Source organism: Lethenteron reissneri, chromosome 58, assembly GCF_015708825.2.
Source record: "Lethenteron reissneri isolate LAM-NWPU_2019-01 chromosome 58, ASM1570882v1, whole genome shotgun sequence".
Lineage (NCBI taxonomy): Eukaryota > Metazoa > Chordata > Hyperoartia > Petromyzontiformes > Petromyzontidae > Lethenteron > Lethenteron reissneri.
In genome coordinates, this window is record NC_083836.1 from 307,512 (window position 1) to 319,801 (window position 12,290).

General features: G+C 56.0%; 1 protein-coding gene across 1 annotated transcript; it reads right to left on the bottom strand.

Moving 5' to 3' along the window:
* Positions 1–4,909: 4,909 nt before the first annotated feature.
* Positions 4,910–11,385, bottom strand: LOC133357574 (potassium voltage-gated channel subfamily E member 4-like). Its single transcript, XM_061575561.1, has 2 exons — positions 10,582–11,385; positions 4,910–6,742 (listed from the first exon to the last, which is right to left on the bottom strand). Exon 2 carries the CDS (start codon positions 6,726–6,728, stop codon positions 6,228–6,230), a length of 501 nt encoding a protein of 166 aa, XP_061431545.1. The 5' UTR covers positions 6,729–6,742; positions 10,582–11,385; the 3' UTR covers positions 4,910–6,227.
* Between the last annotated feature and the right edge of the window lie 905 nt (positions 11,386–12,290).

The following is a 12,290-nucleotide window of genomic DNA, read 5'->3' on the forward strand; positions in this document are numbered from 1 at the left end:
GCCTATCCTATATCCTATAGTCATTCTGTGGGTTACTGGTGAGGGCATGGGTTTGCCGGTGGGGTAAAGTGTGGTTTACTCCCAGCGTAGTAGAGTCAGGCAGAAAATACCATTGTGGAGGAGCTCTCCCGGGCTCCCAGTCGAGTGGACGAGGAGGAGGCCCCTCCGCAGCAGTGGCGTGAACAGCCACTGCAGGGCTGCTCCTCTACCAACCCCCACCTCACCGCCTCATTCCCCTCCCCCACCCCGTCTCCCCCCACCCCCACCCCGTCTCCCCCCACCCCACCCCGTTCTCCCCTCACCCCCACCTCGTCTCCACCCCCACCCCGTTCTCCCCCACCGTCTCCCCCACCCCGTTCTCCCCACCCCACCCGTTCTCCCACCCCACCCCGTTCTCCCCCCACCCCCACCCCGTTCTCCCCACCCCACCCCGTTCTCCCCCCACCCCGTTCTCCCACCCCCCACCCCGTTCTCCCTCCACCCCCACCCCGTCTCCCCCACCCCCACCCCGTCTCCCCCCACCCCCACCCCGTTCTCCCCCACCCCCACCCCGTCTCCCCACCCCCACCCCGTCTCCCCCCACCCCCCCCCCCCCCACCCCCCCCCCCGTCTCCCCCACCCCCACCCCGTTCTCCCCCACCCGTCTCCCCCCACCCACCCCGTTCTCCCTCCACCCCCACCCCGTTCTCCCCACCCCCACCCGTCTCCACCCCCACCCCGTTCTCCCCCCACCCCCACCCGTTCTCCCCACCCCCACCCCGTTCTCCCCCCCCCCCACCCGTCTCCCCCACCCCCACCCCGTTCTCCCCACCCCCACCCCGTCTCCCCACCCCACCCCGTTCTCCCCCCACCCACCCCGTTCTCCCCCCACCCCCACCCCGTCTCCCCCCACCTACCCCGTTCTCCCCCACCCCCACCGTCTCCCCCACCCACCCCGTTCTCCCCACCCCACCCCGTTCCCCCCACCCCCACCCCGTTCTCCCCCACCCCACCCCGTCTCCTCCCACCCCCACCCCGTTCTCCCCCACCCCCACCCGTTCTCCCCCACCCCCACCCCGTTCTCCACCCCCACCCCGTTCCCCCCCCCCCCCCCCACCCCCACCCCCCCCCACCCCCACCCCGTTCCCCCCACCCCCACCCCGTCTCCCCCCCCCCCACCCCGTCTCCCCCCACCCCCACCCCGTTCTCCCCCCACCCCCACCCCGTTCTCCCCCCACCCCCACCCCGTCTCCCCCCACCCCCACCCCGTTCTCCCCCACCCCCACCCCGTCTCCCCCCACCCCACCCCGTTCTCACCCCCACCCCACCCCGTCTCCTCCCACCCCCACCCCGTTCCCCCCACCCCCACCCCGTTCTCCCCCCACCCCCACCCCGTCTCCCCCCCACCCCCACTCTCACCTGAAGACGGACGCTTGTGTTGCGATCGAAACGTCGTGGTGTATTATTTGTTCTACCCACGTGACTTTACCGAAAGAACCAAAGAGCATGGATTCCTGCGGTCACGAAGGCTTCAAGTGGAGCAGGGACCATCATGCAAACTCCGCGCATCGTCGCAGCGGCGGCTTTTGGCTGACCATCAAACAAAGATGGCCACCGCATCGCGCGCTTTCAGATGCGCTTCTGCCGCCATACCGGGAAGCCACTGCAAGCGATGCACTTTGAAATCTAGATTTTAAACTAATTTCTTTAGAACTGCTTTTGTGCTTAGTTTGTTGTCCTTCCCCCGCACCTCCGATTAGTATGATTGGCTATGTACGGTGTGAAAGAAGTTGAACATACATTGTGGCCGTCTCTTACCGTCACAGCCACGCATACTACGGTATCTTACACCTGCCCTTGGTCACGGTGACATCCGAACATGCAGCCCACATGGGGCCCCGGGGGCAGATGTCGGGCGAGTCCAACCACACCTCACAGCCACGAAACTGCAACACCTGGCAAGCAGTAGTGGTGGTGGTCACCCATGCCAAGTACTAACCAAGCTCAACCCCCTTTAGTTTTTGAGATCTGATGAGGTCAGGTATATTTAAGGGTGATACCATCTTGGGCGTGAAAGTGGTGCGTTTGTGAATAGACCACAAAAAGGATCCCACGGATGAAACTGCTCGACGCCAGCTACGCATGCGTTGATACTTTGCGTGCGTTGATACTTCGCATGCGTTGATACTTCGCCTTTGTGCTGTTCGCCTTTTGGCATTCTCTCGTCTAACACCGGCAAGACAAGGCCAGGAAGGAGGCTGTCTCTGGTTGTAGGTCAATCAGTTTCAAGGACAATGCGTACATCACAATCAAATCATTTTTGCTGTTTTACCACAATCGTGTGTGGTTGATGCAGACTTGATGTCTTGTGTTAGGTGTCCGTTTGGTGTTTGAACATCTTAAAATCTGTGTATTCTTGCCGAACAGGGTAAAGCCTATTCTTTTTTTCATTAAGGATAAATATATATTTTAAGTCTACCATACTTTTAATTGTGCCATGTGTTGCTGGTCAATTGGCCACTTCGGCATTTGGGCCTGGGCTCCGCAACGACGATGAAACAAAAAAAGAAAATTGAACCATCGGAAGGAGGACGAGAGAAACCCCTCCGTTGCCTGGTCGAAGAGGAACTTTTGACGAAACTATAACTTCCGTGCTTCTTGCAGTCTTTTACTTTGTGTGCCGTCTGATCGCATTCGATACATTTCCCCCACAATACCGACCTGCCAATTGCCTAACTGTGGTGGAACCATTCAAACTTTCCCATCGTGTCATCTGCCGCACCAAAAGCTCAAACTGGTGACCTCTCGTGCAAGTCCCGCGTGTAGTCCAAGTCCAGGAACTCGATGTAGTAGAAGCCCCCCCCCCCCCGCCAATCTGCATCCCCCGCCCCCCACTCAATGGGAAGAGGCCTCGAGTGATTAACACAAAACCACTCCCCGTTTCGCCCAACCTCACGGATCGACCAACATGGAAACGAACCCCTGAGAAATGGATGAGCCCAGGGTCACATGGCGAAGTGATGCAGGCCCCTAACTGCTCACGGCCGGTTGGTGGAGCAATTCATCTCCTCTGTCTCCCTGCAACCTGGCGTCAGCCTCTGATGTCCACACCCCGCGCGGGGTCCTCACACGGCTCAGTCGACCTCGGGGAGGTCAGGGGACAGATTCTGATGCATCCCTCGCCACCGATAGCCATGGCCGGGAATCGATTCAGATGGCCGGGTTCGTGGTGCGGTGCGCTTCCCCCGTGCCCCCCCCCCTCACATGGATACATCACAGAATGTTATACAGTTGTTTATTTCTTTAACCTCATTTCATATATACAGCAAACACTATGTTGTACATAAATTACTGATAATACTGTACAGCATAATAAACATCCCATGCAATTCCACGATTGTATTAGAACTAACCGCAGATACAAATACTTGGCTGTGAAGTCTTGAATATGGCCATTTACCCTGAACGTTGGTCAAATATATGTACGTCTCAAAATGTAATGTTCGATCCATACTTGTAGTCAACGTGTGGTTTTACAAGCGGCCTGATCGCACGCGCGTTCAGGCGTTCACATTCTGTCCACGAGCACCTGTTACAGACGCAACCTAAACACGCAACAACTCCCCCAGTTATGTACCAAGGCCGTGTGTTTGTTCGTGAGACAGTAGGAGGTATGTTGAATGTATGTTTCATGTTTAATTGGGGGCGGTTGTGTCGCGCTATGAACACGGCAACCCGAGTTTGATTCCCGCTCATGGCCAACACCAGTAACGATTATCTGAAGCGGTCCTGGGCCTCCACTAGGTCGAGTCAGCCTCAAATGAGTACCTGGTTCAGTGTGTAAACATCACCACTGGGAAGACAAAGGCAGTCGGGCGTGGTGCTGGCCACCCACCCCCTCGTGTGCCATACCGGCCTTCATAGGTGCTTGCTAACAGCACTTGCCCCAACAGTCTGTCCAGGCTATACGGGGGATCTTTGTCTTTGCAGGAGTTAACTTGCAATAAAACACTGGCGACGTCGCGACTGTGACACCACTAAGAGACATTAAAGCAGCGCTGATGTCACCAGAGGGCACCTGAAAGTCACTTCGAAGTCTTTGTCTCCAGAATCGTCTCCCCTCAAGGATGGCATGGCACGTGGAGGGGGTTGGTGGAACATCTCCGTGCATGCCCGGCCACCTTTGTCTCGCGGCCAGTGGTGGACACACTCCCCGACAGCAGCAGCAGCTGCTGCTCGTTTTAGTCTGAGTCAACATAGGGGGGAGTGGTGAGCACACTGGCCTTGCGATCCAGAGGTCGCCGGTTCGATGTGAAACAATGAGGCGGTGTAGTAAAAGCAGTGGGCTCCACCACAACCGTGCCGTGGGGTAAAGTGTGGGCAACTTCCATCTCTTCTAAGACATCGGGCCAAGCGTGCAAGAGTGGGCAACACACCCTCTAGATCGAGTGGTTCTCTAGAGCTCATTCAAAGTGGAGGCCCATCTGCCAGCAGTGGCTTGAGAAAGTAATTTCAGGACTGCGCCTTTATTGACATTGAGGAGGCCCAAGTCCACTTCAGTACTTAATTGTGACTGGTGTGTTTTTGGCCTGGAATCAAACCGAGATCAGCGGATCCGTAATCACTGCAGAAAGTATTACACAAATACACTGTCGCATATGCAGATACATAAATGCGCGCTCATACACAGAAACGTGGTGCATACATAGCCATGTGCATGGCTGTCATTACACTTGCCTTGAAGTCGAATGGTTATTGGTTTAATATCAGCCTCAGTGGAAAAGTGACAATTTAATCGGCTGTATTAAAAATAAACTTGCATGAGTAGCAACAGAGCACTGCTCTACCATAAAGACCATACACCAGTGATACACATCGGTGGCGAGTGGTGGCACAGTGGTTAGCGCACTGCACTATAACCCTAGGCAAGATGACTTCAATTCCCCTCCACGGCTGACATCGGTGGAAAATTACATCCGAGGCGGTATTGGGAACACCCCTTCACCAATCCACACTGATGAGCGTGGTGAAGTATGTCTGGTCAAATACCTCCATGACATACAGGGCGTGGGAGGGCCTTCATCCAGCCATGAGCTAACAAAGCCTAACAATTATTATGAATATACATTTGTTATCAAGTGATTTTGTTTTAAAAATAAGAATTTAAGCTGTGAACATCAGTTTAATTTAGGTAGACAAGCCCATAATACAATCTGCTCACTACTGTGCCACCACTAAACCCCATGTTTATTAAATCAAAACTCACTTCTTGAATTTTGTTGCTGTGCTACGTGGAGGTTTCTGTTCTCTGTCTTGGTTTGTGTTGTAGGAGGCAGCAACATATTGAGATCATGAACTCAAGGGTATGGGTTCAATTCCAAAACAAGGCACTTGACATTTTGGGCAGGATATTTTTTATATATATAATCAGATGATCGTTGGTCCATCGATTTTGCTGTCCACCCAACAGTAAAATGAACAAAATCATGAAGTCTCTTGCGAGGTCTCTTGCTGGCGGGTTAAAGCGTGGGTACGCCACGTCTTGTAAACAACAGAGGGCAGTGTTGGGATAATTTCCCGTGCAGTGGCGATTTGAAGCCATCGGTGTGCGTTGGCATCGGCGTCATGCCCAAGCAAGTTTCAGCATTATCTGAGCAACAGACAAAATGACATGGCCATTGATTCAATATGAACGCACAGTTGGTATTAAACAGTAATTTTAAATTGTTCACGTTCATTTCTATAACCCAAGTCTCTGCAATAGTTACGAGGACCTTGATGATTATATTTGTTTTTACCAACGCAATTACGTTGAACATACCTGATTACATCAGTTCACGTGGAGGTGCTAAAGGTGGATGACCAGTGACCGAGAGCGGCCGTCACCCAGCAGTGGTTTGACCGTGGCTGGGTCTCCCCCATGTCTGAAGACACCGCAGGGATGTGACGCTGCGGTGTCTTCAACATCCACTTCACAGCGGACGACGGCGATGGTTAACACCAACCCCGCGTGGCCTTCCTGATGGGCGCAACATAACGTCGCGTGTGGAAACTGTGGATGGGCAAGGGGCTGGAGGTTAGGAGCTGGGCCCATCACCACAGCTGCCGCCCGGCAGAGCGACGCCGCTCCGTATCTCTCGGCCTGAACGCCGGGCCCTGCGGGCCCCGTGAGCCCCGCGGGCCCCGCGGGCGCCGTGGCCGTCGCCGACGTGGGGTGCGACGGACGTCGCTCGTGCGGGGCGCCCTCCCTACACGGCCGCGATGCCCATGCGCCGCTCGGCCAGGCACAGCGGCCGCAGCTTCCCCTCGCCGGTCGGCGCCTCCACGCGGATCTCGGGCACCCCTGACGGCCCCGACGCGGCCGCCGTGACCCTCGAGGAGGCGGAGGCCGAGGAGCCGGAAGAGGAGGCGCTGGGGCAGCGCGCCGGCTCCCCCGTCGTCGTCGCCGCCGACGACGACGGCCTCCCGGCGGCCGCGGCGGCGGCGGGCCGCGCGGGCGCCAGCCACTCGCGCTGCACGTAGAGGTGGAACGGGTCCTGGGAGCTCAGCGGCTTCTTGGTGCGCAGGTAGCCGAGCAGCACGAGCAGCAGGAAGAAGCCGTAGAAGGAGACGAGGATGAGGATGTAGAGCGTCTTGGGCTGGTTGTCGGTGGCGGAGGTGGCGGTGGCCGATGAGAGGCCCTGCATGTCCGGTGCGGCGCCCGGCCCGGAGAAGTGTGCCGAGAGGCGCGTTCCGTTCACCGCGTCCATGTCGCCGGCGCTCGCTGCAACGCACGGAAAAACGGGTCGTTAGCGTGGAAGGTGGGGTTCAACGAAGTGGCTTATCATGTGGACATTTAGAGCATCCAAATACTCTAAATGCGTGATGTTCATTCTAAATGTGGAGGGAAAAACCAGAGGACCCAGAAAAAATCCACGTGACCACAGGGAGAGACAGAGACAAGCAAACTCCAAATACACAGCAGCAGATGTCAGGGTTGGAATCGAACCCACGATCTCCTGTATACCAGGCGAGGTAGTTAACATCTCCTAGCCACCGTGGCACCCTTGGAGAAAGGGCACTAAATGAATGTCAGCTGGCTCTCACTCCGTGTTAGTGGAGGTTGGGTTCGCACGTTGGGTGCTTGAACTGAGCAGCCGCGAGGGAGAGGCTGCTCCACCTGGCACACCTCACGAGAGGCAACTCCACATTCCCATTCCCACTGCCAGGGCAGTGCTTCCATAGCACTGCTGTTGACTTGCCACAAATCGATAGCGATTTTATCGACTAAACAGAATTTGAATGAGCAACCCTCCTATTTATAGTGGGTTGCCATTAGTAGTATTAATATTGGTATCGTAATTATACAATAATTTCCAAGGTCTTAAAAGAAAATAAAAATATATAGACGACGTTTCGGGCAATGACCGTTTTTCAGAGCATGTACAATGTGCCCATTGCCCGAAACGTCCCCTCTTATATAACTTCAATGTTAAGGCCCCCACCCTAAACACAGTGTTATCACGAATGTTTTGGGTTGTTATTCATGCTACCAGTGCTGCAGTATCACGTGGTACTGCTGCTGTTCGCGTAGCGAGTCACTCGGCAATTTTACGCCATTTTACGATTTTATTTAAGAATCAATTTGTTTTTTCACAGTGCGGTGAATTTAGCGGCCACTAGCGGCTTACTGGCGTCCGATGAAATAATTTGCATTCGCCATGTACGAAACACCAACTCTTAAAACCCTCGATACGACGATACTAATCGATGCAACGTGACACGATGGTTCACTGTGACGATGTGTAATGTTGCCGGATGGTAAAGACAACAACAACAGCTCTGTACCGTGCTGCCAACAGCATTGGTCCACACGATCACAGAGTTCACAAGGCACACTAAGGGTGAACGTCGTCATCATCAGCAGCCATTGTCTATCCACTGCGGGATGAACGCCTTCCCCCCCCCCCCCACGCTGTTGCCGTTCCTCGCAGGTCAAGCAAGTGGTGCTCCCGTGCGTCTCACTGCTGCTCATGAGCTCATCTCAATCGCCTCATCTCCCACGGTGGCTGTCCCCCCTTCTTCACTTTGGCTGCGACTCCCATCACCAGTCACGACAGCGTCCTGCCCGAGCCCGTTCAGCTCCCCTCCTTCCTGCTCAACCTGACGACTCGGGTTGGCGTTCGCGCCCCGGTCCACGCGTTCCTCCGTCTGCCTCTCGCAGTATTTCAACTTCGTGAGAGGTCCCAACAACGCGGAAGATCTTCGGCCATGAAGCTCATGGAACAACAACGCCCCAACCGCACAGACCATGGCATCATCTCCTTGACGATGATGATGATGGTGATGATGATGGTGATGATGATGTTGCACACGTACGAAATTACAAACGGTGGTCACCACCCAGAACAGAACCGTGGAACTTATTGCGCGTACTCAATCTCGATTCACAAATGCAAGGGGGAGGGCATCATCACAGCAGCGATGTTCAAAGTCCCGTTCTCCTGACGCGTCCATCTGGCTCGGGAGCCGAGTGTGGCTCTTCAAGGACTGCTCCGTGTCGTCATTCTCGTGCATTGCGGATCTTGGACTATTGAGGGTTTTTTCACGAATTAAATAAATAATGGCTCTTGTGATTTTGGTTGCCGACCCCTGATCTGGCTCAGCCGCCTCGATATCAAATTATAATTGTTGCTCGACATCAACATCGGCCGTTCGCAGGAAAGTGTCATTCACAGCGGGCATCTCTCCGTGCGTGCACGAGTCGGCACAACTCACTGCTTGCGATCAGCTCGGCTCATCGCTAACCCGACTCTCTCTCCACCCGTGTGTGTCCATCCCCACTCGCGCCACTCAACTCCTCACCCTCACCTCGTGCTGCTAAACTCTGGAGCTCACCACCACCCTCCTCCTCACCCTCACCCCGTGCTGCTAAACTCTGGAGCTCACCACCACCCTCCTCACCCTCACCCCGTGCTGCTAAACTCTGGAGCTCACCACCACCACCCCCCTCCTCACCCTCACCCCGTGCTGCTAAACTCTGGAGCTCACCACCACCCTCCTCCTCACCCTCACCCCGTGCTGCTAAACTCTGGAGCTCACCACCACCCTCCTCACCCTCACCCCGTGCTGCTAAACTCTGGAGCTCACCACCACCACCCCCCTCCTCATCCTCACAATGAACCCCGAGTGAACCCGCGGGTGGTCTCACACTTTGTGAGTTGTATGGATTCGGCACTGGAGCCGTTGTCTCAGTCACCGTCTCCTTCGTCAAGCGAGGCATGTGGCAGTGCGAACATCAACTGGCGGTGCCGATCCAGCAGTGGGAATTCCACATTCCCATGACCGGGACCAGTATTATCCTCAGAACCACCGCTGCTGAACTTCCACAAAAGTGGCATTTTATCGATGCGGTAGTGGAGGGATCTCGTTGGACCCCTCGTCAATCTACTGCCGGATGAAGGCCTCCCTCCCCACGCCGATTCAGATATCACCCACCACTTTGCGTGAGCCGTGGCCGGGAATCGAACTTAGGTCGCCGCGTTCGTAGCGCAGTGCGCTAACCGCGGCACCTCCGCTCCACCCACGTCAACACTTATGAGTTGTGTGGAGTAGCGGAGGATAACATTTGTCAATGCAAGAAGCGTGTTTTATAAATTAACGCCTTCATACGGTGCGAAAGAAGTTCAACACACTCACCGACTGATGAAGGAAAAAACCTTTACCTTACTACCCGCTTCCAGACCAAGCCATCTCCATCGCGAGATAACAAGCGATGGCAGCTCCTGCCTGCCGACATGATCCACCACACGAGCTTCTATCAACTTGGTCACCTACCCACCTGCGTAGCTGCATACCCACTTAGATGCACCTGTAACGATCCGATGATATACAGACATCTCGAGATATCCACCTACTCACTAAACTACATACCAATGTAGCTATACTGTATGTCCATCTCGCTACCCACTCATCTACACGACCCTTCGACGCAAGTACCGAGACAGTAGATATGTAACAACGCTCACTCGAACACCTACCGACATGCCCACATAGCGACCCACACATCTGCCTGTCTCATCGTCCACCTTACTCCACACACATTTGCAGAGTCCACCCGCCCGCCTACTCATCCACCTCCCTTCGTGTGCGTTTACCCATCTACCCACGCCAGCGAGTGCGGACGGTGCGTGGTGGTGAGTGGTGGTGCGTGGTGGTGAGTGGTGGTGCGTGGTGAGTGGTGGTGCGTGGTTGTGAGTGGTGGCGAGTGGTGGTGGTGAGTGGTGGTGAGTGGTGGTGAGTAGTGGTGGTGAGTGGTGGTGGTGAGTGGTGGTGAGTAGTGGTGCGTGGTGGTGAGTGGTGGTGGTGGTGCGTGGTGGTGAGTGGTGGTGCGTGGTGGTGAGTGGTGGTGGTGAGTGGTGGTGCGTGGTTGTGAGTGGTGGCGAGTGGTGGTGAGTGGTGGTGAGTAGTGGTGGTGAGTGGTGGTGGTGAGTGGTGGTGCGAAGTGGTGAGTCGTGGTGGCGAGTGGTGGTGAGTTGTGGTGGTGAGTGGTGGTGGTGAGTGTTGGTGCGTAGTGGTGGTGCGTGGTGGCTCTCTCGTGTGATTGTGGAATCATTCGCTCACCTCTCTCCGTGTCTGCTGCTGCTGGCGGTGGTAACGAGATGCAGAGAGACAGCAGCTCCAGAGGAGACGACAGCAGCTCCAGAGGAGACGACAGCAGCTCCAGGAGACGCGGTCTCGAGGTGCAGCTCGTGCAGGCGGTCCCACTCAAGAACGTCGGCCTACGAGTGACCCCTTTCCAGTCGATGTCCCCTCTGGGCTCTTTGTCCTCACCCCGTTAAACGAAATGAACTTGAGTCTAAGGCGGAGCTTCTCCAGATGGCGTCTTTAAGACGGAGTCACCCAACAAGTTCCCGGGTCGCGTTCTCCAGCCCTGCAGACGAGGATGCTTTAAGGTGCTCCTCCGATGTCCTCCGATGTCGCTCCTACAGAAGAGAGGACGACCTTTCGTGAGTCGGGCAAGGTCGTCTGGCGTCCGCTGCTCCTCCGCGGCAACCTTTGTACCTCTCCCCGAGCTTGCACGGACGCGTTGCCTGGAGTTGCTCCCGCGAGGCGCGTGCTCCGAGCTCTCGGTGTGTGCGTTGCGCAGCTCCCCCAGGGCTATTTAAAGGCGGCTCCGACTCTGAGGGCGCATCGCGTCACTGCCGAGACCCCCTCCCCGGGCCACCGGCCAACAGCTGGCCAAGCTCAAGCCGCAGAGGCCCCAAGCGGCTCAAGGGAGACGCCGCACTCATGCACAACTCAAAGCAGAGGCGCGTGCGATATATTAGCTCAAATTAAATCCTGACAAACTTAACAAGGTAATTAAATTAACATAACAAGCCCATTTATACGGCTCGACTGCATCTTACTAAATGTATCTCATGCTCACACGTCCTTTGGATTGCACTCTCATGGTGCTCATCTCTCATTATCGCTGCTGTCGTGCGAACACGCGGGCATGATGCTCTTGTGCGGCGACGGAAGCTCATCCTTGCTCATCTCCCTCCCTAATCCCTCTTTCCCTCATCCCTCTGTCCCTATTCCCTCCCTCCCTAATCCCTCCCTCCCTAATCCCTCCCTAATCCCTCCCTAATCCCTCCCTAATCCCTCCCTATTCCCTCCCTCCCTAATCCCTCCCTAATCCCTCCCTAATCCCTCCCTAATCCCTCCCTAATCCCTCCCTAATCCCTCCCTCCCTAATCCCTCCCTAATCCCTCCCTAATCCCTCCCTCCCTATTCCCTCCCTCCCTAATCCCTCCCTAATCCCTCCCTCCCTAATCCCTCCCTAATCCCTCCCTCCCTAATCCCTCCTCCCTAATCCCTCCCTCCCTATTCCCTCCCTCCCTATTCCCTCCCTCCCTAATCCCTCCATCCTAATCCCTCCCTCCCTAATCCCTCCTCCCTAATCCCTCCCTCCCTATTCCCTCCCTCCCTATCCCTCCCTCCCTAATCCCTCCCTCCCTATTCCCTCCCTCCCTATTCCCTCCTCCCTAATCCCTCCTCCCTATTCCCTCCCTCCCTAATCCCTCCCTCCCTATTCCCTCCCTCCCTATTCCCTCCCTCCCTATTCCTCCCTAATCCCTCCCTCCCTATTCCCTCCCTCCCTAATCCCTCCCTCCCTAATCCCTCCCTCCCTATTCCCTCCTCCCTAATCCCTCCCTCCCTATTCCCTCCCTATCCCTCCCTCCCTATTCCCTCCCTCCCTAATCCCTCCCTCCCTAATCCCTCCCTCCCTAATCCCTCCCTCCCTATTCCCTCCCTAATCCCTCCCTCCCTATTCCCTCCCTCCC

Excerpts from the sequence above, each read along its gene's own strand:
- LOC133357574 (XM_061575561.1), bottom strand. The coding sequence starts at position 6,728 with ATGGACGCGGTGAACGGAACGCGCCTCTCGGCACACTTCTCCGGGCCG.